Source organism: Leptonychotes weddellii, chromosome 8 (assembly GCF_054177405.1).
Source record: "Leptonychotes weddellii isolate Sample4059 chromosome 8, ASM5417740v2, whole genome shotgun sequence".
Classification (NCBI taxonomy): domain Eukaryota; kingdom Metazoa; phylum Chordata; class Mammalia; order Carnivora; family Phocidae; genus Leptonychotes; species Leptonychotes weddellii.
This window is the reverse complement of record NC_138376.1, coordinates 43,368,929-43,395,411: the sequence shown is the minus strand read 5'-3', so window position 1 is coordinate 43,395,411 and position 26,483 is coordinate 43,368,929. Positions and strand designations below refer to the sequence as shown.

The window sequence follows — 26,483 nt, the reverse complement described above, 5'->3', positions numbered from 1 at the left end:
AGAAGGTTTAAAGGATATACAGTTTTATAGCAGAAATCTTAATGTGTAAGTGCTTAGAAAAACCATTTATTGATTAAAATTTTCAAGTCAGAACCTATTCTTTATTTCAAAGATTAGTGCGTCAGTATATGAAAAAAGGTTTTAGAAGCTTAGACATTTTTTAGAAGCAAACTTTTCCCCATAAAATGATGAGCTTATATGGATAGTAACACAACATAGTGTAAATTATAAACTGTTGTTGCTTGAGTGAAAAGAAAAGTCCCTAAAGTAATCAGAATTGACTTTAAAGTTATTGGTGTAAGGATGATACTCCCACCTAGTTTCCTGGAAGGCTGGAAAATACGTTCTTGTTCTGTTCACGAGTTACTTGTTTGTTTGTTTGTTTTACTGGTGATAGGGCCGTATCTTCAGCTTCACACCCATACCCGCTATGGACGAGAGGAGGCTTCTGTTAGTTGTCCAGTTGGGGGCCTTGTGCCTCTGGGCTGTTCCCACCCAGATTCTGTGGCACTGTCAACTCTTAAAGATAAGGAGGAAAAAATAATGGAACTTGAGACTCTGGCTTTCTTTCACAGAAATGTGGACTGACAAATTAAATTTAGGCTTCGATTTATTGACATTTCCTATTCATTTACATTATAACTCAGCTTCAGAAGTTCTAAGAGAAAGCAGTCTGTTTCAGATTTTGAAAACTAGTCCTTTTTTATACTTGTGACTTTGCATCAGAAAAAATTTTTTAATATTGAAATGCTGATAATTAGTATCTTGGGAAATGAAAGTACAAGTACTTAAGGATTGGTGAAAAAAGAAATGATCCATTACACATTAAAGCCTGTCTTCTTTGTTAGATGTCCAATGTTGTTGTAGGAGCTTGTTGAAACAGCACTTAGTTGTAAATAATTTTTAATTTGGTGCTTTGGAGAGGAAGTAACCACCTTGTAGGTGTTGTGAAGAAATACAACAGAGGTAGCATCTTATTCAGTTTACAGTTGCTATGAGCAGTTACAATAAACTCTTATCAATCCAGTATAGAATTTCCTAGAAAACTTTAATGTATATTCATTGTTTTAGAAAATCACTGTGTACGTGGTTTTGTTGTTGTTGTTACTGTAATTTTTTTGGTGCCACAGGGGACCCATTTGTTTCACTGAAAAAATAATTGACTAAATAATAACTTGGCAGTGCTTGTCTTCCTTTTGCATAAAACCTAACTGACTTTCAGATACTTCTTACTTTCCTGGAACTACCTGCATAGTTATCATGGATGGTGTCCGTTAAGTAGAAGTTTAATGACTTTTTAAACAAACATGCTTGGGATTATTCCCTAATAACAAATAGTTTTTAAATGTTGATTTATAAAAATGTAGTAAAAAGGTGGAAAGCAAAGAGCTTATCTTAGAAATACTTTACTTTTAGAAAAATATTGCTCTATATATCCACTTATCTGGTTTGGGTGAGGTACTAAAAATGAGTTTGCTTAACCCAATATAGTTGTAAATTTCATGATTTAAGGAATTCTAAACAGTTATTGCTACTTGTTAATATCATTTTAGTAATGCTCTTTTGATTTGGTTGTGTTAGAAATGAAGGAAACTAGAAAACCTGGAATATTACAGTTTCCTGAGATTTAGCTGTATTTAAAAGTTTTGCTTTAGGATTAAAGTGATATCATAGGTGATATCATAAGTATGTTTAGAAAGTTTTTTTTTTTTTTAGGGCTTAAGAAATCACAAATTTTTGAGAGTATAAAAATGTTCTGGAATTGGTAGTAATGGCTGCACATTTTTGTGAATACACTAGAAACACTGAATTGTACACTTTAAAATGGTGAATTTTATGAATTATATCTCAAATTTAAAAATTATTGAGATATGTTAGTTGAAAATGTTGAAAATGTTAGACATAGAATGTACTTTTCAATAGGAGCTATAATTTGACCCATATTGTAATTGAACCAATGAAATAGAGCTGGTCTTAATTTTTATATGAATGTAACTCTTGTTTTGATATTAAATTCTGAATTTGCCTTCATAGTTTTTTAATATTCTCTGTAGAAGGAACACACTACATTCCAGTTGAAAGCTTTAAAAATTCTATGAATGAGAGCAACATTCATAGTACCACAAGTTTGTCTTTTGTGATTCCAAAGTCTAAATAATCAGCTTCAAATCTCTTACTGTATTGGGTCTTTATTTTCTATTCATTGTTTGTCTTCTGAACACAGATTTAAATTATACCAAAAATTATTACAGCCATTATATCATAGTCTGAGGAGAGACTTAGAAAATCCATTTTACAGAGGAGGAGACTGAGGCCCAGAGAGGTTAAATTACTTGCTCACGGTCACAGACCTGATTGGTTACAGTGCAGTGAAACCCTTCTTGAAAACATTTAAAACATTACTTCACAAACTTTAGCATGCTGGAATGGACTGGTAATGATAGCACCATTTCTGAGATTTCTAGCAGACAGGGTATGTCCATAGGTTTAGGTGTTGTTTCAATATAGTGAAAAATTTGAATGTGTCAGGGTTATTCTCTGTGTTGGATAGAGGTGAATATATGATAAGGGGCTTAAGATTGATGACCTGGAAAAGGAACTCTTAGATTGTATTCTCTTAAAAATGATATAACTTGGGATATATCAATTTAGGAAATCTGTGCTGCCTTTGATGTTAAAGAAGAAACATATAAAAGTCTGATGCAGAAAGGCCAGCAGATGCTTGCAAGATGCCCCAAATCTGCAGAGACAATTGACCAAGACTTAAGTAACTTGAAAGAAAAATGGGAATCGGTGGAAACCAAACTCAATGAAAGGAAAGTATGTGCTTTAATTAATGTCATAGAATGAATGTTTTAGTTGTTTTATTTCATGGGATTTACTTTATCTCTGAGTAGAATTATCAGTGGAACTTTTAACGATCCGTGTTTAAATTTTCTTCGTATATATATGGAGGTTTCGTGGGGTCAGTTGAAAACAGTATTCTCTTTTAACACAGGAGAACAGAGTTAAAGCAGTCTATTCAAACAGATCACAGGTCAGGTGTTACTAGGTATATTTTTAAATTTGTGAACCACTCTAATTCTGGATTGTTAAATAATTCTTTTTTTTTTTTTAAAGATTTTATTTATTTATTTGACAGAGAGAGACACAGCGAGAGAGGGAACACAAGTAGGGGGAGTGGGAGAGGGAGAAGCAGGCTTCCCGCGGAGCAGGGAGCCCGATGCGGGGCTCGATCCCAGGACGCTGGGATCATGACCTGAGCCGAAGGCAGACGCTTAATGACTGAGCCACCCAGGCGCCCCTGGATTGTTAAATAATTCTAATCACACTTATTTATGTATGTAGTGGGGAGAGAAAGAGGGAGGTCAAGAGAGTGAGATGATTGTATATATATATAATCAGCACTTCCATAACAGAAGTCCATGAAAAGGGATTAAAATTATCACTGTTTAATGCTACAAGAAAAATGATAGGCTAGGAATACTACTAGGTTGTGTGCCCTCAGTGACAGAGCACAATGTGTATATGTTTCATAGTATTTTGACCCCCAGCATTAATCATGTGAATGTCAAGTTTTCTTTCTACAGATTCTGTTTAGTAATTGTGTTCTGTAGTTAATTGCCGCTGAATCACAATTTTAGTTTATATTAGATTTTTTAGCTGCAGTGAAATCTTCTCACTATACTTAAAGGAATTTGGTTTGCCAGTATTTTAGTGAAAGCCCACTACATTCATAAACTGTTTAGGTAATACAGAAATACAGATTAGGTATAAATAAAGTGTGGATGGGAAAGAAATCTGCCAGAGAGTGGTTAAACTGGGGCGGGGGGAGAGGAGGGGAATTAAATATCATCAAATACTAAATAATCTGTCTTCGCAGACTAAACTGGAAGAGGCCCTCAACTTGGCAATGGAGTTCCACAATTCTCTCCAAGACTTCATCAACTGGCTAACCCAGGCTGAACAGACCCTAAATGTAGCTTCTCGGCCAAGTCTTATCTTAGACACAGTCTTGTTTCAAATCGATGAACACAAGGTATGTTGTAACTCAGATGGATAGCATTCTCATTTCAGACCTTTTTAGACAACAGACTGTTTTAATGTCAGAAGCATGAATTTGGTAGTTTGAAAACTTTATTTTGTCCTTTAAAATGGTTCAGCTTATGACACCCAAAAGCATTTTTAAGATAGAACAGTTTTTCATTTGTTTCTAATTCTACCTTTTTTTTTTTCCCTTTGGGAAAGGTCTTTGCCAATGAAGTAAATTCTCACCGTGAGCAGATAATAGAGCTGGACAAAACCGGAACCCACCTGAAATATTTCAGTCAGAAACAAGATGTTGTCCTAATTAAGAATCTATTGATAAGTGTCCAGAGTCGGTGGGAAAAAGTGGTTCAACGGTTAGTAGAAAGAGGAAGATCTTTGGATGAAGCAAGGAAGAGAGCCAAGCAGGTAAACCTTCATAAAACCCTCTGAACTTGGAGATCAGTCAGTTCTACGTGTTGAAATATACATCATGCTGTTAAAGTACTTTTAGGCAGGCTGTATTCGTTGTAACAATTGTGGCACAAGGCCAAGGGGTTTATTTCCTGACTGTGGCCTGACTTTTAGTGGTGACATCACTCTTTGCCCTGGCAGCACCTTCCGGTCCTGGGGACTAATCTTGAAAAGACTGATTATAGCTTGGCTTCATAGACTAACCGTTATCAACAAGGTCCAAAAAGAGGCTCGGATTTTTTGTTATTAGGTTTGTTTGTTTTTCCCTTTGTCCTTGCAATCTCTACTCTCATACCCGGAGTAAGTGTATTATATCGCTACCTTGTGTTTAGCTCCTCAGCCAGACTTTGTCCACAGACTCTCAGGGCCGAGAGGTGGACACTTGACCCTCCAGGCAGCTTCCTGAAAGGGCTGATTCTGTGTCTGAGCTGCCGTGTGCTCCTCACTTCTCTGAATCTGTACCCTTGTTGACAGGCTCTTATTTCTTCTCTCGTATTTTGATGCAGTTCCATGCTGCTTTTAATTTAAGTGTTTGAACATTTTAGGGCTGTTTTTTTCCTTTTTCTTTTAATCTAGAGAATCTCGAGAATCTCACAAGGAATGCCCCTTCCTCTCTTCACCTGTTATTAATATTCCATTCCTAGACTAAACACAGAGAAGAGGTAAAATTCCATGTCTCTGTGCTCCAGGGAAGAGGAGACGCGCCTGCCTTGGTTGGCATGTATCTTTGAATTTTGCTAGAAACTCTGTAATGTTGAGGCTGAATTTTCTAATGACTCTTTTTGCCCCATTTAGTCGCATTTTCCTGTAATTGGCATCGGACTCTGTTCTTTTGGGGAACCAGGCTCAGTTGGGTGATACAAAAGATGTCACGGGAGTCACATGTTTCAGTGTTTAAAGCTCTCCGAATAAATTTGCTAAAAGCTTTAGAAATGACAAATTGATTTCTTGTAGGATTACATGCTGTATTATTTATTTTTGAGTGGGATGTATGATGTGTTCAGTGTTATCAGTGAGCCTGTGGAATAGAATCTGTCTCTTACTGTGTTTTTTAAGACGGTATTAATGATAAGCCTGACATCCTTCCCCCCACCAAGGTAGCAGTGTCCTCTGTAGTGTGGGTATTACTTGAGTTACGAACATCTAATTTATAGAAGTCTTCCTCCTTTTATAAGGAGAAAATAGAATTTTCTCATTTTATTTAATCTGTAAGGTTTTTCTGCTTCTTTTGGTGCAAAAGCATAGCATTTCTTCTATTTATGTGGCTTAAAAATAGTTTTTAAAGCAGGACCAGCCTTAGAATCTGTGCATTTGTATCATTAAAATTCCATCCGTGATAGCCGACATTATTTGTAGCAAGACTACCGAACACTGTGACTTTTCTTTCTTTCTTATTATCCTAACATCTTAGTTTGGGTTTGGATGTGGATCGTAGCTCTCTGACTTTGGCAGTTTCTATGCCTCTTCTGGCCTCTGTATTTTCATATTTAAATTGATTGGAGTTGTGGGAAGGATGTGTCAGGGAACAGGTTTGCGGTGAGGTGATCTCATCGGGCCCTGCCAGCCTTGTGATCCCATGCTCTTATTGTTTATTGCTAAGTGTCTTTTTGTTACTTCATTATTAATGTGCTTTGATATAAAACAGATTTTATTTTGATTACTTCAGTTTTTTGTTATGTGTCCATCCACTCAAGTTTATTATAAGAAGTTACTTATAACCAGTCTCACAATTTGGTATCCAAAAATAGTATTCATTAGTTCTCTGTGATAAACAGAAAAGAGACCGTGGCTGAAATCAAGTATACATAGCACCAGAATACTGCAAGGTCACAGATGCCGAAGAGAATTCTATCTTGTTAGAATTCACATACCGTGGGTGCTCTTACATGTAAAACCAGTACTTGAGGCACAGACATGAATTTGAGGATTTTGATAGCAGCAGTAAAGATACTGAACTCCCTTTGTATTAAGTAAGAATGGTAAGGCCTTTGTTGTTGTTGTTCTTGTTACTTTTTTTTTTTTTTAAGATTATATTTATTTATTTGACAGAGAGAGAGATAGCGAGAGCAGGAACACAAGCAGGGGGAGTGGGAGTGGGAGAGGGAGAAGCAGGCTTCCCGCCGAGCAGGGAGCCCTATGTGGGGCTCGATCCCAGGACCCTGGGATCATGACCTGAGCCGAAGACAGACGCTTAACGACGGAGCCACCAGGCACCCGTTCTTGTTACTTTTTAAGACCGATTTATAAACTTTATCCTTCATCCCTCTCTTTTTGTTCCTTTTCCTTAACATGGGAGTGAAACACCTCAGAAGTAAACCCAGATCTGTCAACGAGGGCAGTGGACAAATAAAATTTTCTTGACAGGTTATGTTAATTACTAAGCAAAAGGAAAGGGAGGGAAGTTCTCCCTGGTTCCCTGTTTCTAGGCTCATTTCTGTTTTTGTTAAAGTTTATGTGTTTGAATGAGTTATAACAAAGTGACCATGGGGGGACACGACCACAGAAACCAAGAGTTAATAAGACATTCGTAATCCGATGAAGCTACTACTTTCTTCTTTTTTAGGGGAAATTTGAATTAATAATTTTTAACATTTTCATTAACATTAATTTCTATTTTAAAAATATGCTAGATTTCTAATATAGCGAGCACACTGGAAAATTTTCTGGACGGAGATGTACATTTTTTTTACAGTTCCATGAAGCTTGGAGTAAACTTATGGAATGGCTAGAAGAATCAGAAAAATCTTTGGATTCTGAACTGGAAATCGCCAATGATCCAGACAAGATAAAAACACAACTTGCACAGCATAAGGTGGGTCTACAGTTAAGAAAAGCATATATGTCGTTCTGTATCTCAAGATGACTTTTAAATTCTTACTTGGTTGTGTATTTATTCATCACTAGGAAAAAAAAGGCTGTCCAGTATGGACCTCCATTAAATTTAAAACTGATTACCCTTCACATTGGTCAAGTGGCAATAGTATCTTTTCTCTCTGCTGACTATTCCACTATTCTAGGGTGAATTGTTAAAAGAAAATACACAAAATGAAAACTGAAATGTTCTATAATCTATAACATAGAAGATTTATAGGAGCTCAAATGTTGGCATTTCAGTTTTCCACATGTCTGTCTTGTAATTTCTTTTATAGATCAAATGCCATGTAGAAGATAATTTTACAGCAAAAAGTAATGTAAATTTTGTCATATATGTTCTTTCAAAACAGTTTAGTGGGGAAAAATTGGTTGCCTCTACACAAACTGGTATTTTATTGTATATGTGTTGTATATGAAATTCCATCCTTATCCTCAAAGACACATAGTTAGTGGCTTTCTTGTGTAGACTAGAAGGTGTAGAAACATATTATTTTATATTTTCTCCCTTTTATATTCATACCACATGGCATTCAAAGAACATTCCCCCCAGTCCTCCTCAACTCTTTGAATTTGGGTCCGTCATTCTGGTTATAAAGTGATCATCAGCCCTCAGGGTGAGGATATGGGTGAAAGAGAGTGGGTCCTGAAAAAACACTTTTATAGTTTTAAGCATCTACATATATATTATTGCTTGAAACATGATAATTTTTAAAAAGCTGGAAAAAATTGGGGTGATGTAGGATTTATCATCATGGGAAGTTCTAGCCATCATCTTCATATAGGTTGATTGCTTCCCTGGGTGGTTCTAACTAAGCTCGGGAGGTCATGATCCTAGGATGGCAGAAGGAAACATTGAGCACCTGTTCTTTGACTAGATGAGGACTTATGAGTGGCTTGTTCTGCTGGCACCCTCTGCCTTTGATCTGCCACACTCAATACTGACAGCACAATGACAGTGAGCAGCACCTTCCTTCCTTCCCCTCTGATGGAAAAAAGAGAGGCTCTTTCTCAAAATAGAATGCCTATTTGAACTTGAACATAGTTGTCATGTCATGGAATCTTATGAAAGTATACTGTGTGAGTAAGTTGGAGAACCCTAGAAATAAGAATATGTGAAGAACCCTGGTGGATTCTCTATTTTTCCTAGTGTGACTTGTTGCCAAAGTCAGCATTTGTCTGAGATAAGGGTACAAGGTACATTAAGCCAACTTTAAAAGTCATTTCTGTTCATCTTTTGGGTATTTTTCTGTTTTTAAAAAGTTTTAATCTGTCCTGTATTCAGCTATAACATTTTTTATGTATCTGTTCTTTTGAAAAAAATCTGTCAATACCAGGATTCTAAAACTAACATTCTGTTATTGAATAATAAGAAAAAAGTGAGAGAAAAAAACTACAGAAATAGTGTGGTATTGTAATGGTGTTTATTGCTTAAAAATTCCCGGATGAAGTGGCTTCCTATTATAAAACAAAATAAATATCTTAGTCATATTAAGACACTTAAAGTGTCTAGCTTTTAAAGGCAATAAAAGCTCATTAGGTAATTATAACCAAGGTTATTTTGGAAAATTATACATTTGCATAGCATTTTATTATCTAGGCTGATTCTCGTGTGCTACCAGGATTTGGAATCACTGTGGTGGTGTTTCCGTGATATATTATTATAAGCTTGTAAGATGCTGATTAAGTTGACCTTCCTTCCTTCCCATCCCTGAGAGTGTATATTCAGTAGCAGCTGTCTCATCCTTGCTATTACATACTTAAAAACACACACAAGATAGAAGATGATAATGAGAGGCCTGCAAAGACAATGTCCCTGCTCTAGAAAAGCTTGTAACCGAGTTGTGTAGACAGAATATAATCCAGCCCTCCCACACATATACACATTTACATGCACAAACATGCAGTTTAACAATGTAAAAATAGCAAAGTATAGATGTCACATTAGCAACATAGCTATTTGATACTGGAAAAGTAATCTGTAGATCCCGAGAGACTTTTGTAAGGCATCATAGAGGTGAGGAGGAGGGGGATAGGCTTGCCAAGGGGTGTGACTAGAATGAGCAGTAGGTCAGAATGTAGGAATTTCAAGATGTGGTTCTTCTTTGTCCCTCATCCTGGCTCACAGATAAAATTATATGTAACATCACTGTGAACATCCAAGATGTGTGACAACAGATCTGTCTGACCAAAAACCAAAACTGTAGTAAATTTACAGATTATGAGTCACTGTGTCCACATAGGACCTTTAGTTACTCGTTGAGTGTTAACTACTTTTCCCTTTCCAAACTCTTGGGTTTTTCAATAGTCGATTAGCAATTTCATTTTATTATAACCAGTATACTGTTTGTGGTTTATAGCTACAAAAGATTCAAGATTTGTTTTGCTTTGAAATTATTGTCTTCATAGTAATAGGTACTCTCAAAGACACCTGGTTTCTGAGAAAAATAAATTCTTCAGTTTATAAAGATTCTTTTCCACCCTGGTTGGAATTATAAAATTCCTGGACTTGATTATTTCCTGATGTCTTCCTCTATTTAGACTCCATTTATTAGGGGCGACTCTTGTAATGCCTCTTACCTATTTATTAGTCCTAAGTAGAAATGCATACTGTTTTCTTGTTAAATATATAGGAGTTTCAGAAATCACTTGGAGCCAAGCATTCTGTCTATGACACCACCAACAGAACTGGACGTTCTCTGAAGGAGAAAACCTCCTTGGCTGATGACAACCTTAAACTGGATGACATGCTGAGTGAACTCAGAGACAAATGGGATACTATCTGTGGAAAATCTGTGGAAAGGTAAAATGTTCTTTAAGGCAGTTTGGTTAACTTGTAGGCTTCTTTTGAGTATACAATTGTGGTGCTGCTTTGTAGGAACATTCTAGGAACCTTAAATACCTCCTTTGCCTGGGAACTTCTGGTCATCTGTAATATCGTAATTACATACTGCCTGCACCGAGAACACTTCGTTGTTCATTATTATTTATTTTTAATTACTCGATTCACTCAAAAGTGATATTATTCTCCAAGCCTGTCCTCTCATACGTGACTTGTCACTGGTCTCCCCATGTCTGCTCTTGTCCTCCTTAATCCAATTTCCCCATAACTACGAGGGTGGTCTTTTTAAAATATGAATGGGATCTTGTCATTGCCCTGCCTCATACCTTTTAGGAACTTAATACTGAGTGTGAACCAAAACACAGGCTCCTTAATGTGGTGGGCAAGTTCCTCCCAATCTGACCCTGGTGTTCCCTTCCAACTCCATCCACCTCTTTCCAGTCTTCTTTCTCATTTTACTTGAAACGTGAAGACCCAGAACTAATTTCAAAATCTTTAAGTACTTAGGAAGTATAATACTAGTAGAAGAGTTCAAATATCTTAGAAATGTGTTCAAATAATTCATATATCCTTGATCTAATTACTTCTGTCAGTATCAAGGTTAAATAGAATATTATATTCTAGTAATAAAATTATATTAGAATAGAAAATTAGAATATAGTCTGTAGTATATATAGAAAGAATATAGAAATTTTGGTGTTAATTTTTTAAAATCCTTAAAACCTTCAATTTCAAAAGATTATGTGTTTTTTACAATGTCCTATAAATGATTTCATGGCAAACAGACACACGAACGCCAGGGGTTGGAGATGGGGCAGGCTGTGACCACAGACAGCATGTTGGACGTTAGGGGGATGACGGAACTGTTCTGTTTCTTGAGTATGATGATGGTTACATGAATCTCTACATGTGTTACAATTCATAGAACTGTACACTCAAAAAAGTCAAGTTTACTGTATGATAATTTAAAACAAAAAAAATTTTAAAGCATATTTTTTTTAATGAAGAAACTGTGAAGGGTCAGTGATTTCTAGAGGTGATGATGAGGGAATTTTCCGAAAACAGATGCGATCTATTTAAGGAATAACAAAGAAAATTTGAGAAAAGTTTTGTTATTTTCTAAGGAAAGCAAAGAAACAGCATTGAATACCAATATATTGCTTTTTTCTTTGAGGACTGCTCAACCTTCATAAATGGATTTTAGATGTTCGGATATATAGGGTGGCTTTTTTGTTGCTCAGATTGATTTTTCCACCTTTTTCCCCCAGACAAAACAAATTGGAGGAAGCCCTGTTATTTTCTGGACAATTCACAGATGCCTTGCAGGCCCTCATTGATTGGCTGTATAGAGTTGAACCCCAGCTGGCAGAAGACCAACCTGTCCACGGAGACATTGATTTGGTGATGAATCTGATCGATAATCACAAGGTATTATTATCTGGGACATTTGATTGATCTCATTGATTATCCTGAGATTAGAGGAAACTGTAACCCCTTACCTTAGCCTTTTAAAATCTGGAGATTATATATCATACTGCATAACAGTCTTTAATATTGATACATGTGTACATTTGAGCAGAATCAGGAAGCCAACTTCAAAAGTGATACAGGGAAATTAGTATCAATTGAGATACTTTTTTTTTCTTCCAATTTCCAGATCTAAAACCTTTTAGAACTTAGAAAGTGGTTTCATTCTCTGGTGCTTTAAAACATGTTCCAAGAATGTTTTACAGTCTTTTGTTATGTATGTAAATAATTATGTAATGTAATTTAAAATCACTCCCTCAGTAACCTGGAACTTGGTCATTGCATAAGTATATGAATTTGTGACATGATCTATGGGGGTCAAGATAGGCTGCTTTTCTGTTATGAAAAACTGTTTTAACCTTGCCCCTTGAACTCTAGCAATTTATGAGCTATCAGCGTAGGCTCTGAGGGATTCGATTATTACTTTAAGTCAGGTGGTTTCCTTGCAATCTCCTGAGATGGATTTAAAATTTTTGTTCCAATCAAAGGGAATATTCAAGACCTCCAACTGATACTGAGTGCAAGGTCCAAAATTATGGTAAAATGTTATAATACAACTTAAAGAACCTCGAAAACAATCTGAGGCACAGTAGTAATGTGGAATGGTTGTACCAGAGTAGACTTTATATACAAATATCTTACAGCACTGTACTTGAACTCATATTTTATTTCTCCTCTGTTATTTTTGAACTCAGAAAATTTATTTCATTTTAAAATGTTTTCTTTATACTTCCCTAGCTATGCTATTTTGATCTTAACCTGTTCCTTTTTAAATAGTTGGTCCTTTTGCATATTTATTTCCCCTTTTCTGGTTCTGTTATCTGATTATATCTATAAAAGAGAGTTTGTTGCATTTGAATATTATCAAAGAATAAATGAAGAATTGTGATTGGGCCTACAAAAATTAAGAATTTTGAGTTTTGTTGCTTTGCCTATATTGAAACAAATGTTTTGTGCATGATTAATACAAACTTTCTTATTCCTTGGCATTCATTCAATGAGTAATGAATAGTGTAATGTTACTTTTTACATAAATGCCATTTGTATAAACTCACTGTCTAAATATTTACTCCCTTCAGCACTTGCCAGGTTTTTATATATTAAAGGTCATCAAGAATAAGTTAATCATTCAGCATTAGTAATACAACTGGAAGGCTTGGGAAGAAGTTTAAGTTCACAAAGTACATTGGCAAGTCTGCTCAGAACTATCGGGCTAGTCCTATCACAAACAGATTATATAAACACTGTATTTTCTGTGCCTGTGTGTGTATGTGTGTGTGTGTGTGTGTGTGTCTGTCTGTCTGTCTTCAGACACATCTCATTTAACACCATTAGAGTGAAATCAAGCAAATAATTCATTCCACTATGTTTGGATTGTTTTTGATGGCCTCACTTTCATGAATGATCTGATTATCAGAATAGAAACTCATGGATAGAGCCAAAATGATAAGATGTGCTTAGTAATAATTCATTTGTGATCATCTTTTAGAAAAATAAGTTAATATTATTCTATCCATGAGCTTGGTTAATTTGTGCTCGCTTCGGCAGCACATATAGTAAAATAAGCTTGGTTAATTTGAAAGATATAGTTGTGTACACAGACTCTTGGATCAGAAATGAAGGACCCTGGGCTCATTTTTTGGATTAGGTCTATGGCCAAAAGAAGCCAGTCTAACTCCTGACACATCAAAGTTTATCAAAATTAGGTAAGAGGGGGAAAAAAGCTTTTCTTCCAAAATGACAGGTAAGGATGTAAGCATCTAAAATTTGACACTGGAGGTTAGTTCTCAGGATACCGAAAGCTGAAGCCGTGTTGCAGAGAAAAAGACTGCACACCACTTCCCTGTGAGCACCCCTGCCATTCCCTCCAGTAACCCCCGTGCAGTACCCCAAGATTGCTTAGTTCTTTGTTAGTCTGTTGGATATGTCTGTTAATTAAGAGGAATGAGGTAGCCTGCACATCTGGGCACTTAGAGGATTTGAGAGGAATTGGGATGCCGTACTAAAGAATTATAGAAAAAAGAGAATGTGATGTTTTCTTTTGTGCCATTGAAACTGAGTGGCCACCATTATTTAAATCCAAGGCATCATTTGAAAATTAAGGTTTGTTCACTCAGGAGAGTGCTAGAAGATTGAACAACTTTACCATGTTCTTCACAGCGCTCTGATAGGAGCAATGTGTCATGACTTAGCTCCTGAAGATTCTGTGAAAAGTATGACTCATTAAACTGTAGATCTTAGAGACTGGTACATGAGTCATGTACACATATATTCCAGCTGTGTTTTACTGGTTTCGTTTTGTCGTTAAAAATAAATTTTTTATAAAAATATGCTCTTTCTAGGTTTTCCAAAAAGAACTGGGGAAGAGGACCAGCAGCGTGCAGGCCCTGAAGCGCTCGGCACGAGAGCTCATAGAGGGTAGCCGAGACGACTCCTCCTGGGTCAAGGTCCAGATGCAGGAATTGAGCACACGCTGGGAGACCGTGTGTGCACTCTCCATATCAAAGCAGACACGCTTGGAAGCAGCCCTGCGTCAGGTAGAAGTCTTGTAAATTGCAGCTGGGGGTAGTGAGAAAGCTATCAAAGCCTCAACAAGAACTGCTCTTGTGGAGAACTGCTTCACTCCTCCTTTCTTAACTGGGACAGTGATGGAGGAGTAGATTCTTAGAGCATCCTTGCCTTGCTTCCCCCCAAGAATTTAAATTAGTCACAGAGGAAAGTTTTCTCATCTTCACATAAAAGTGCTGCTCTCTTAATTTTTCAGCCCGAATGTGTAATGGGCTGCTCTGCATCTAACATCAGATTGTTAAAATGGTGAATTAGTCTTCATATAGGCCTTTTTGATATATTAGAGGTCTTACATTTGTAAAGTGTAGCAACATGTATCTTTATCTTTTTAGTGGTAATGATGCATATCGTTAATCAATGTAAATGTAAGACTTTTTTTTTTTTCATTGAGAGAAGGACTCTATACTAACAAGCATCTTTGGGGATCTTCTTCGGGGTGTGTGTGTGTGTGTGTGTGTGTGAACTGTTAGGCAGAGGAATTTCACTCAGTGGTGCATGCCCTGCTGGAGTGGCTGGCTGAGGCGGAGCAAACCCTTCGTTTCCATGGTGCTCTCCCAGACGACGAGGATGCTCTTCGGACGCTCATTGATCAGCATAAAGTGAGTTATATAAATGCTAAGTAAAATGAAATGAGAAAATCCAATAGACTCATGATTGTAGATATGAACTGCATGCATATTTCCCTTCCTGAGAAGTAATTAAAGATCTGGCACATTTGAGAATTTACCCGTGTCCTCCTTGCTTACATAGGTGTGTCCCCATGCACCCAAATAAGTGTAGCTATCTTTCCATGCTTTCTTTATGAAGAAGACAAGCAAGTAATTTAGTAACTGGTCTTAAAATTTTATTTTTCAATCTCTGCCAGTTCTGGCTTTAATCGAGATCCACCTTAAATTCTTTTGAGGAGTAGCCCGTAGTATAAATTATAAACTTAAAATGAATTCTGTAAGTAGATACACTATTGAATAGTTAACCAAATAAAAATATGGCCACTGAGTTTTCAGGTCAACTTCTATTTTGTAACAGTGCCTAGAACTAGCAAAACCCTCAAGAGAGTGGTCTGGATACCTCTTAACACATGTGGGTTTTTTTTTTTTTTTAACATTTGACTTTTAAAAAATTAGAAATTTTGCAGTGCTAACACTGAATGCGATATTGGTGTCAACATGTTCATTTAAAAGGTCTGTTTAACACCCCTGAATAGCTCATCTTCCAGTGTCAGGTTCGAAGGATGTCATTAGTGCCAGGGTAGCATAGATTATGTCATCTGGGGAGACTTCTTACTTGTGATGACTGTGCTCTTTCAATGATGGGTTGCCTAACCTATAGCGATGAAATACTGCCTTGTCATTAATGAAAGTGATGCGAGCTTGTCTAACATTATCTGGAGGAATGGAATGCTCCATAAACCATTTAAAATCGAAGCTAGAATGTAAGAGTAGGAAAATGACATCAAATTTATTATAAATTTTTGATTCGGCTCAGTGTTTTGAAGAGCTCGAGTTCCACTGACACAGTTGGGTCTCAGAGTAGCTTCTTGAAGCCCTGTTTGAATATCTAACACCTTACAGTAAGGTGTCACCACCCTCATAGCAGGAACAGGAAACCCCCAGAAACATCAGGAGGCAGGATGTCCACAGCAGAGGTAGTGTTGTGGGGTTTTTTGTTTTTGTTTTATCTTTACATATTTTTAAATAGTGTAAAATTACATGTAATTTTATAAAGGGCTGCTTAGTACTAATAATTTGCAGTAACATCATCCATTCTTTCTAATTTCCTCTGCTTTCTTCACACATGACCAAATAAAAGTAAAACAGGATATTTAATTTTTTAGCCCCAGGACCAGAGACTTCTCAGTACAATCCACTTTCTAAAAATGGCAAGCTTTCCCAGGTGAGCACAGAATGCAAGCAGGGGTTGATCGTCCAGCCCACGGCACTCTGGGCAGGACTCTTGCGCTGCTAGGTTAGGGGTGATTAAAGGTATATGGTCAGATCACCTGTCCTTGGGAAAGCACAGCTATTATTGACTTCTGGTTTTCTCTTCCTAGTAAAGCTTTTTTTTTTTCCTTCCAGTTAAGCAGATCTATATTGGGGGAAATTAAAATACTTTTAAAAGTAGGTTATGATATTTAAAAAGTAGGTCATGTTAGTGGAGTATATTGTTAATCCAACCTTGACACGACAGCAGTAAAAATATGTAAATGAAAGTTAAAAAGCATTTATTCAGTCACAAAGACACAAAATTGAATAAGACACAGTCTTTTGATCTTGTGGACCTTAATGTCCAGGGAGAGTATGTGAGGAAACATAGCAACATGTCAGAGTAGGAGGTATATGACAGAGCTGCGTCACAGAGCCCGAAAACAAAAGGTTACTAGACATTATAGGAAACACTTAGATTTTCAGATGATCACCCTGATCACATGGCATGGGCAGTACGGAGTGTCAGCTCTCTCTGCAGCCTCTGCAGCCCTTGTTCCGGACTAAGGAATCCGTCTTAGTGCTATGGTCCAGACTGGGGTGCTGGCGGATGCTTGAAACTCACTATGAGGTTTTGGAAGCATGCGACCTTTTTTTTAAGGCAGAGGTCCTCATTTGTAGCCACACTTTCAGAGTTCTGTGACTCCTGTATCTATGGATACAGTTCTGATGGTAGAAAGTACAGTTATATGTGTGAGACATTTGCAAAAAGGTTGATTTGAAAGCATTTTGAAGCCCGTCAAAGCTTCTTCATCCCACCAGAGCAGGGGATGGCTGTTTCTGGCTGTCAGGCTGTCAGGCTCACCCCCTTCAGGCTCTCCCCAGCTCTTTCCTGCTGGACATTGGGCCCTCTCTCCCTCACCCCGAACATTTATAGTTCCTTGCCCACCCTTCTCTCTTCCTTTTTGGTACATATTCCTCTCATTCCTGGCACACAGTTCATGCTATTTTAAATATACAACCTCCTAGTCTTACTTGTTAGGACATTTTTTTTTCAGTCTATATTATTTTTGTCTCTGGTAATACTATCTCTCCTAGTCCTATTCTCCATTACTATACTTATAAGATATCCAGATATAGAAGAGTGTTTTTTGTACATAACATGTTTTGTAAAGCATGAGATGTTATCCACGTACTTAGAAATAAATGTTAGAAAGTACTTCATTTCCCATTTTTGTCCCTTCTCCTCTCTTAATTCCCCAATTAGTGAATTATTTCCAGCTGTGAATGAAGCAACTGAAGTTCTCGTGTATTGTCTAACTCTGACGGTCACATGCACGTCACTGGAGTTTTGTTTTCAGCCAGAGCCAGCAGCTAATCGAGGTCTTTGTTTCTGCCCTAGGAATTCATGAAGAAACTGGAAGAAAAACGGGCCGCGCTGAATAAAGCTACCAGTATGGGAGACGCCGTCCTGGCCATCTGCCACCCTGACTCCATCACCACCATTAAGCACTGGATAACCATCATCCGGGCCAGGTTTGAGGAGGTCAGTGGGTCTCAGGTCATTGTTAGAGCAGCAACAGCTTTGAGAATTGGGGGTAAAGAAACTTCAGCAGTTGAGATACATTTATGACCATGGGAACAGGAGGCCTCTGCAAAGAAAAATGCTCTTTAAAATACCTTCCTGTGTGCATGACCTGTCTCTGCAGTCTGCTTTTATTTAAAAAGTTAAAGCCGTTTTGCAGCTATGTCCCTGAAGCATGAAAAGGCAAATATTTGGTTCCCTGTATGATTTTTTTGTCCCACTTCCACATTATCTCTGTCGAGTAATCCAGCACCGGAATTGTACTTCAGGGGAGTATATGCTTGGGGAATGGATTGCGTACATGAACTGAACTCTGTATTTTAAGATTTTAGCTATTTTTATTTCCACTCAGTGCTACATGGAATAAGCATCCTTGAGCCTTCAGAAAATGCATATCTGAACTCAGATTAGAAATCTCAAGGAAGCCTGGGTGTTTGACACCCATCTCTAAGTAAGGGGGCAAACATCAGAGGGGGCTCTCATGTCCTCCGCAAGCTGGGTCTTGGTACCACTGATGGGATCTAGAAAGACTGGAAGTGTTATGACTCCAGGCCCAGGATGATCCAAATTTTCATTTAAATGCTGTGTATTTTTACATCGATTAAATTATTACCTGAGATGGATGAAATTCAGAGATATTTGTCTCCCCAACAGGTGCTGGCCTGGGCGAAGCAGCATCAGCAGAGATTGGCAAGTGCTCTGGCTGGGCTCATTGCGAAACAGGAATTGTTGGAAGCTTTGCTGGCTTGGTTGCAGTGGGCCGAGACTACACTTAGTGACAAGGACAAAGAAGTCATCCCCCAGGAAATCGAAGAGGTGAAAGCCCTCATCGCAGAACACCAGGTAAAATAAATACCATCCTAACCCCTGTCTTCTCAGGTACTGTTTTTATTTCACTACCGTACTTCTCAGAAGAGTGCTTTGTGCTTGTTACCTTCACTTCCTCGAACACACTCAAGTCCTTCCTTACACTTACCTTCCGCTCCACCCTGTCCTTCTGCTCCATCTTCTGGCGACCTCGCCCTCCCGTCCTTTATTGTTCCATCCTTGCATATTCTACTCTCTGCTGCTACACATCTCCCACGGTGACCGTCTGTACTTCAAATACATCCTGTCTACAAGGGAGCGCATCGTCTTGCTCAAAAAAAAAAAATGACTTCTCTATCCTACCTGTTTCAAACTGAAATGATGGGTGTCACACTACCTCTGATTTATTTGTTTGCTTGTTACTTTGTTTGGTACACTTTTACAAAGGGAAACATTACTAAGTCAGCTTAGTTGACTAAGCAGTTAATATTGCTATTAGATTTTTAATAAAGGTCTGAGCCATCGATGTCCGTAATGGCCCTGAAGGGCCTCACGCCATGTTCTCTGTGATCAGAGTTCTCCAGTGTGACAGATATTCCAGAAATGTGTTTCTCCACTCTTCGCTTTTATCCCCCTCCTCTTTTTTTCATCCCTTTTCACCACAGTCTTGGTCTTTGCTGCATATTCCAGATATAGGGATATCTAAGTTAGCAATAATAATATAAGCCTAAGGAGACAAGACAAGAAGTAGCAAGATAGTCAGACCTCTTAAATGGAAACTTTAACCTGAATAACTTTTATCTCCCTTGGCATAGCGTATGTATCAACAGAAATAATTTAAAATATATCCATATTTAATGTGGTTGCTGTATGTCACTGTATATCAAAGCCATCCTAAGTATTTCAAGTATGTAAGTGAAATGTGCCGCAGAGAAGCCCTAAGGACCAGCCCAGGTAATTAGTTGCTTTGCAGATAAATGCTCACTTTAAGATTCTTCAGGAAGAGCTTGGAAGCTCTGGAAGATCCTGGTTGATACACAGATAGGTTATATCAGTTATTCAGCTGTTCCCATGTGTGGTCTTCAAACTAAAACAAATTACTGTTACAGTGCTCTAATTACTTACCAGGTATAACATTTTATATTCTTTAGATACGAGTAAATGCTATGTTATGGTGGCTTACATTTTTCCCCCTAAAGATACAACAAGTTGGTTTATGCCTTTTTTTCCAGGATGAATTTCAGAAATAATAGCATGGTCTTTTTATCCTTTGTTTTTAGTTCATTTCTGAAGATAGTTTTCTCTGATGTACTTATATTTAACTGACATTGACATTTCAGACCTTCATGGAGGAAATGACCAGAAAACAACCTGATGTGGACAAAGTTACCAAGACCTACAAGAGGAGAGCGGCTGATCCTTCCTCATTACAGTCCCATATTCCAGTCCTGGATAAGGGACGAGCAGGAAGTAAGCAGTGGCCAATTTCTTACACGGCTAAAGCCAAGGAAGTTAGTTTTGAGTTGTCGTTTGAAATTTCAGAGCAATTGGTGATTCTATGAGCTCCTCTCTGTCATAAAAGTTTTCCTTGAAAGAATACATGGGCTCAAATATTGTAGCAGCTTATTTAAAAATAAAGAAAAAGATATATCCAGGTCTCTCTGTGTAGTTTTATTTGCTTGAAGGTTATCTTTTAGATTAGCTAGAAGAAATTGGAAAAAATTTGCAACAAGAACAGAAACCATCATCCCCTTTTGCTTCTATTATGTAAATAACCTTATGGTGGGATGTAACAGAAATGACCATGACCTGGATAAAGTTCACGACCTAACTGTTCATCAGTGGCCAGCAGTCTGGTAGATTTTGCCCATATTCATATGACTTCAGGCTCTATTTACTTCTCAGACTACCTTGACTCCACGAAATGAAGTTACAAAGGGACATTAAAAACAATAATAGCTGGCTTGGAGAAGATTTAAAAGAAGCACAATTTATATCTGAATAGTGGTAATTTTATATATTCCCAAATGGTGCTTTAATAAAATGATTTCACATCTTTTGTAGTTGCTGTATTACACAAGGGGACAAGGTAACAAAGTGGTTAAAAACTCTGGAGGCAGACTCCTTACCAGCTGGGAAATTGAACCTGGGACAAGTTACTTACACTCTCTCTGAGCCTCAATTTACACATTTATAAAGGGGATAATTATAACCTCATTGGATTCTGGTGAGGATTAAATGAGCTAATGTGTATGAAGCGCTTAGCATACTTCCTGGCATGTAGTTAAATGCTCAATAAATATTAGCTGTTGGTATTTTTGTATAGCCTCGTAGGAGTTAGGAACTCTGGCCAAATCCCAGCTTGGACGCTCACTTCCTTTATGACTTTAGGCCAGTAGTTTTTCTAGGGCACATTTAACCATTTAGTTAGATGAGGAAAATCCATTGAGACAGTTGTTCTCTGATGTTATAGAAACTTGTGAAAAATAGCCAGAAAAGAGGGAGAAAATGTTAGTAAGGCAGTAAATTGGGGTATGAGACTATGCACAGGAAACATACAATCTCTGTGGAAAATGGACTTGGATGAAACCTGGGATCCTACACACACGTCCATATTTGATCAGAATTTGTAAAGTATCTTGCTGTGACTCAAATGAATGGCCACTGTCTCCTGCCCTCACTTGCCCTCCTTCTAGCCATCTTTTCTAAGAAGGACAGCTGGTTTTGTGTAGTTGATTCTAAGATAAGTCTCACTGCCCTGGGAGATTTCTTTTATCATGCCTTAACAAAAGACAGGATCACAAGGTACTTCGTTGTCAGTGAAATGGCATGGATTTTAAGCTGGAAAATGTTTTAAACATAATTTTATAAAGAGAGCTTTCCAGTATTTAAATGCCCCTGTCAGGATATGTTTCTCTATTTTATATGAAAATTATGTGATCCTTGGTAAATAAAACAGATCTGGACTTGAACATTATACATCATCTAAATAAGATATTTCTAAATAATTAAGTTGATTCAGTCTTAGCTAGGAACAATAAAGGCCAGGCCTTAACATATTTCAGAACCCTGGAAACTGTCCTCCTAACTGAAGTTGTATTTTAATAGGAAAGCGCTTTCCGGCATCAAGCTTATATCCCTCTGGATCACAGACACAAATTGAAACCAAGAATCCCAGGGTCAACTTATTGGTGAGCAAATGGCAGCAAGTTTGGCTCCTTGCGTTGGAAAGGAGGAGAAAGCTTAATGACGCCTTGGACAGACTGGAGGAGGTTAGAAAACTCCTATATTCAGCACCCCTGATATATGGGATGTGGGTTTAGGGAATCAATAAAGTAAAAAACAACAGTTGACCCTTGAACAACATGAGGGTTGGGGATGCCAGCATCCTCCCCCTCCCTGCCCCCCCCCACACACACTGCATAGTCAAAAAATCCATGTATAACTTTTGATTCCCCAAAACTGAAATGCTTAAAAGCTTACTGTTGACCTGAAGCCTTATCAGTAGTAGCCTCTGTTGACCAAATGCCTTACCCATGATAAGCAATTAACGCAAATTTTGTATGTTGTGTGTGTTATATACTGTATTCTTACCAGAAAATAAGCTAGAGAAAAGGAAATGTTATTAAGAAAATCACAAGGAAGAGAAAATACATCTTTTTTTATTTTGTAAAAAACCTGCATGAAAGTGGACCCACACAGTTCAAACCCATGTTGTTCAAGGGTCCACTATAATATGTTTTAACATAATCAGAAGCTGACTGCATAAGAAAAGATCCAGCTTAACATATGTTTGCTTGGTATTACCTGGGAAATATTACTATTGATAATTCAGATATTTTCATTATATATATATATATATATATATATATGTTCTGTGGTCTGAGATTTAGAGTTTCAGATTCTGAAACTGTGAAGTTTTTAGAAACCTAGAGAAGGTAGAATGGCAAACAGCAGGGAGAGAGCAGAGGTGGTAAGTGCTGCTGAGCTGGGCCTGCTGTCTGGTGGGCATAGAACTTACCAGTAGTGTTTCTTTGGGGCCGTCCACCTTTGTCACATTGGCACTCTCAGAAATTTTCAGTTTGACTTCTTGAGGAGCTTTATTTGTTTCTTTTATTTGAAAAGAAAAACCAGTGACAGGAGTGAAATTCCAGGAAAGATGTTCCTGTACTCCCTTTGCAAGATCAGACCTTTTTTTTGAAGTCAGAAAGACCTGTACGTGATCTGGAAGGTCATTAAAAATAACTTTATTCATAAAGTATGAGATATCATTTGAGCCCCATATGAACCAAAATACCTTTTGTCCTTTCCAGCTGAGGGAATTTGCTAACTTTGATTTTGATATCTGGCGCAAAAAATACATGAGGTGGATGAATCATAAGAAATCTCGAGTGATGGACTTCTTCAGGAGAATTGATAAAGATCAGGACGGGAAAATAACCCGACAAGAATTTATTGATGGAATTCTTTCCTCAAGTAAGTCCCAAGAGAGATGACTCTAAATGATGTCATTTTTAAAGAAAATAAGCACAGTTTAAACTTGTGTTACCAGTGAAGCATTGCCTTTAAACTTGGCTATGAAGTCACTGCCCTCAGTGACGTGTCCTTGGTGAAATGTGTGGTTTTGGAGTCAGGCATACTTCGTACTCATGTAACTGCAGTTAGTATATTCCTTGTTCCACTGCAGCTGTGTCCTCATTAGTATAATAAAGCTAATAATCTGATTCTTAGATTGTTTGTTTTGTCCGACCTGTAATGGGAAATCAATCAATTCAAGTCAGCCTCTTCCCTTTTTTGTTCTAATTGATACTTAATTCTTGTCATTAGTGGGAAATTAGAACTCTATAAAAATTCTTAAGGTATGTGTCACCTTGTTTGATGGTTGAGTCATATGGACGTGATTTCTCTGGCAGATGTTACTGGAAATAATTCTTAAATTTTATATAATCATATGAGTATATATGATATGAATTCATATATATATAATTCATATATTCCTTAAGTAGAGTGGTAGTTGAACCATATGAAATTGGCTAATTTTAAACAGTTTTCAACCTAGTAAAACAGCAATTTCAAATGATTCACCCTGGTAGTAATTAAAGATAAATATAGGTCCCATATATAGTGGTTTCATTTGTTATGCTATAAATCAGCTTTTAAGAGGATTTTAATATGTTTGATGACTCTGATAATTTAACTGGCTACATTAAGATAAAAATAATACAGTTGAGGCAGAATTAGCAAGTTATACTACTTAACTTTTTTTTTAAGATTAAATCTTTTTGTAAAATGTTGTTATAAATAGCAGGTCTTAAAAACTTTCACTGGTGGGGCGCCTGGGTGGCTCGGTCGTTGGGCATCTGCCTTCGGCTCAGGTCATGATCCCGGGGTCTTGGGATAGAGCCCCACATCCGGCTCCCCGCTCTGCGGGGAGCCTGCTTCTCCCTCTCCCATTCCCCCTGCTTGTGTTCCCTCTCTTGCTGTGTCTCTCTCTGTCAGATAAATAAGTAAAATCTTTAAAAACAAAAAACAAAAAACAAAAACAACTTTCACTGGGAATGTAGTATGGCTTATTCTGAGAGTATCTTAATTATCATTTATACGTGGAATCTACATACAGAGTGAAACTCACAGAGAGTAGAAAAGAGGTTGCCAGGGGCTGGGAGGTGGTGGGGGAGGGAATAGGCAGAGCCTGGTAAAAGGGTACAAACTTTAAGCTGTATGATGTGTAAGGTCTAAGGATCTGAAGTATAACCTGATGGCTACAGTTGATAACACTGTATTGTGTAGTTGAAATTTTCTGAGTAGAACTTAAACATTCAGAAAAAAACAAATATGTGAGGTGGTGGGTGTGTTAATTAACTTCATGGGAGGACTCCTTTCACAACATGTACAAGGATCAGATCATTGCGATGTACACCGTTCAGTATCTTACAGTTTTATTTTTCAGCTATACTTCAGTAATCTTACTTTACTATTATTTTGAAAATTTTAGAGTTTCCAACCAGCCGCTTGGAGATGAGCGCGGTGGCAGACATCTTTGACCGAGACGGCGACGGGTATATTGACTACTACGAATTTGTAGCAGCCCTTCACCCAAATAAAGACGCCTATAAACCCGTCACTGATGCCGACAAAATCGAAGATGAGGTACTCCATATCCCCCACCCCCTGCAACAGCAGCATTGTGCCGCTGCCAGGATACCACGTGCAAATTCATGCAGCCATTTTATCTTATGTACTTCCATCTTGAGTTGTTGTGTCGAGGGGTTTACAGACTCCGCGATGTAATGTTAACTTTAAGTGGACATTTCGTCATTGTTTTTGGCAGGTGACAAGGCAGGTAGCGAAATGTAAATGTGCAAAACGATTTCAAGTTGAACAGATTGGAGACAACAAATACAGGGTGAGTTTTCAAAAATTAACGGTTTAGTTCTCTTGAAGGATAAAAATGGAAATTTATATACAATTTGAACTGCATTGCTTTCCAGGAATGCTAATTATTTTTTACCTTACGTCACAATAGAATGGTATATGAAATTCCAGCTTTTGTCATTTTAAATTATATAGAGATAGCCTGCATTTTGTAAATTAGGACATGTCTTTGACACACGCTTCACTTTGAGGAGGAAAACACATCCCACATACTCAGGTTGCTTCCTATGACTTTATAATATATTTTATTATGATTACAGGTAAGTTTTCATATTTCTAATAAAGCTATTCAAAGGCAGAACCACGAAGTTAAAAATGTTGAATCATTTTCAGAAATACGAAAAAGGGGCAAAGGTTTCCACTTGGGTAGTTACTTTTCCTTTTATTCAGAATCTCAAAAGCTCAGTTCACCTTCTTCAAAATAATTATTTGAACACCAGTGTGACTTTGTCACTCCTCTATCTTTTTCTTCTCTTTTTTGGAATATCTCTTACATGTAGTAGCTAGATAGGAAATGTGCTGAGTTTCCCTAATACAGTATGTTACTTACAAGCGAAATTTCTTTTTGATTTTAGTTTTTATATTTTCATATTGAAAAATATTCGACATATTTGAATTTCTAACCTAAATTTGAAACCCAAGGATTTAAAAAAAAAAAAAACTTTTATAGAAAATTTACTGATTATATGGTTTGAAGTGGGTACCTGCACATCTCTAAACTAGATACTATATCCAGGAGCCCAGAGTGTGAAGGATTGTATGTGTGTGTTCTAGAGTCATATAGAAAGTTTCCTATTGAACTAATTGTGTCTTTCTTCCATTTTTCATTTTTTTTTTTTATCAGTTCTTCCTGGGAAATCAGGTATAAACCAGTGGAATGTATTCTCAAGTTCCCAATGATTTTTTTTTTTTTTAACTTTAATTCATAGTCATTAAAGCTTGCCATGGCCAATCTTTCCCATGCTGTTGCCCTAGCTACTACATTGTTGGTTGGCGTGGTGTTTCTGTAAACGCTGTTAAGGGTCCTTGATCCAGGATTCCTTTTTGCCGTGTGTCTCAAATGAGGAGATTACTTTTAAGCAAACCAGATAATAAATTGTAGCTTGACTGGTCACAGTGTTACAAATGCAATTTTTAGTTCCAGTTTATAATGAGACTGCTAGCATGTGTTTTATGCAAATACTTATTGGAACACAGATTTGATGCTGCACATATCTCTATGCTGTGTTTTACTATTGAGGTAAAAAAAAAAAAATCAAACATTGAGGTCATGTGGTTGACAGTAGCTAGAGAAGGATCCGCACTGGGCAGTGACGTGGGAAGACAAGAGTAGTGAGAAGTCTCCCTGGCGCTCAGCCACAGGTAATGTGTTCTCTCCAAAGCAGCGATTGTCCCATTTGTCCTAAATCACTGATTCAGGGCTTTG

General features: G+C 37.4%; 1 protein-coding gene across 7 annotated transcripts in view; it reads left to right on the top strand.

The window, feature by feature from the left end:
* Nucleotides 1-26,483, top strand: part of DST (dystonin) — a 362,599-nt gene that overhangs the window by 325,332 nt on the left and 10,784 nt on the right. For 6 of the 7 annotated variants that reach the window (XM_081828451.1, XM_081828446.1, XM_081828452.1 and 3 more), the window contains 16 exons: nucleotides 2,653-2,820; nucleotides 3,884-4,039; nucleotides 4,249-4,455; nucleotides 7,193-7,312; nucleotides 10,005-10,174; nucleotides 11,482-11,641; nucleotides 14,083-14,277; nucleotides 14,779-14,907; nucleotides 17,633-17,776; nucleotides 18,470-18,658; nucleotides 19,963-20,092; nucleotides 21,731-21,894; nucleotides 22,936-23,098; nucleotides 24,618-24,772; nucleotides 24,954-25,028; nucleotides 25,902-25,919. In XM_081828451.1, coding sequence (XP_081684577.1) covers nucleotides 2,653-2,820; nucleotides 3,884-4,039; nucleotides 4,249-4,455; nucleotides 7,193-7,312; nucleotides 10,005-10,174; nucleotides 11,482-11,641; nucleotides 14,083-14,277; nucleotides 14,779-14,907; nucleotides 17,633-17,776; nucleotides 18,470-18,658; nucleotides 19,963-20,092; nucleotides 21,731-21,894; nucleotides 22,936-23,098; nucleotides 24,618-24,772; nucleotides 24,954-25,028; nucleotides 25,902-25,919 — 2,343 coding nt within the window. The remainder of the gene's footprint in view (nucleotides 1-2,652; nucleotides 2,821-3,883; nucleotides 4,040-4,248; nucleotides 4,456-7,192; nucleotides 7,313-10,004; nucleotides 10,175-11,481; nucleotides 11,642-14,082; nucleotides 14,278-14,778; nucleotides 14,908-17,632; nucleotides 17,777-18,469; nucleotides 18,659-19,962; nucleotides 20,093-21,730; nucleotides 21,895-22,935; nucleotides 23,099-24,617; nucleotides 24,773-24,953; nucleotides 25,029-25,901; nucleotides 25,920-26,483) is intronic. The other variant, XM_081828448.1, reaches the window with a different exon arrangement.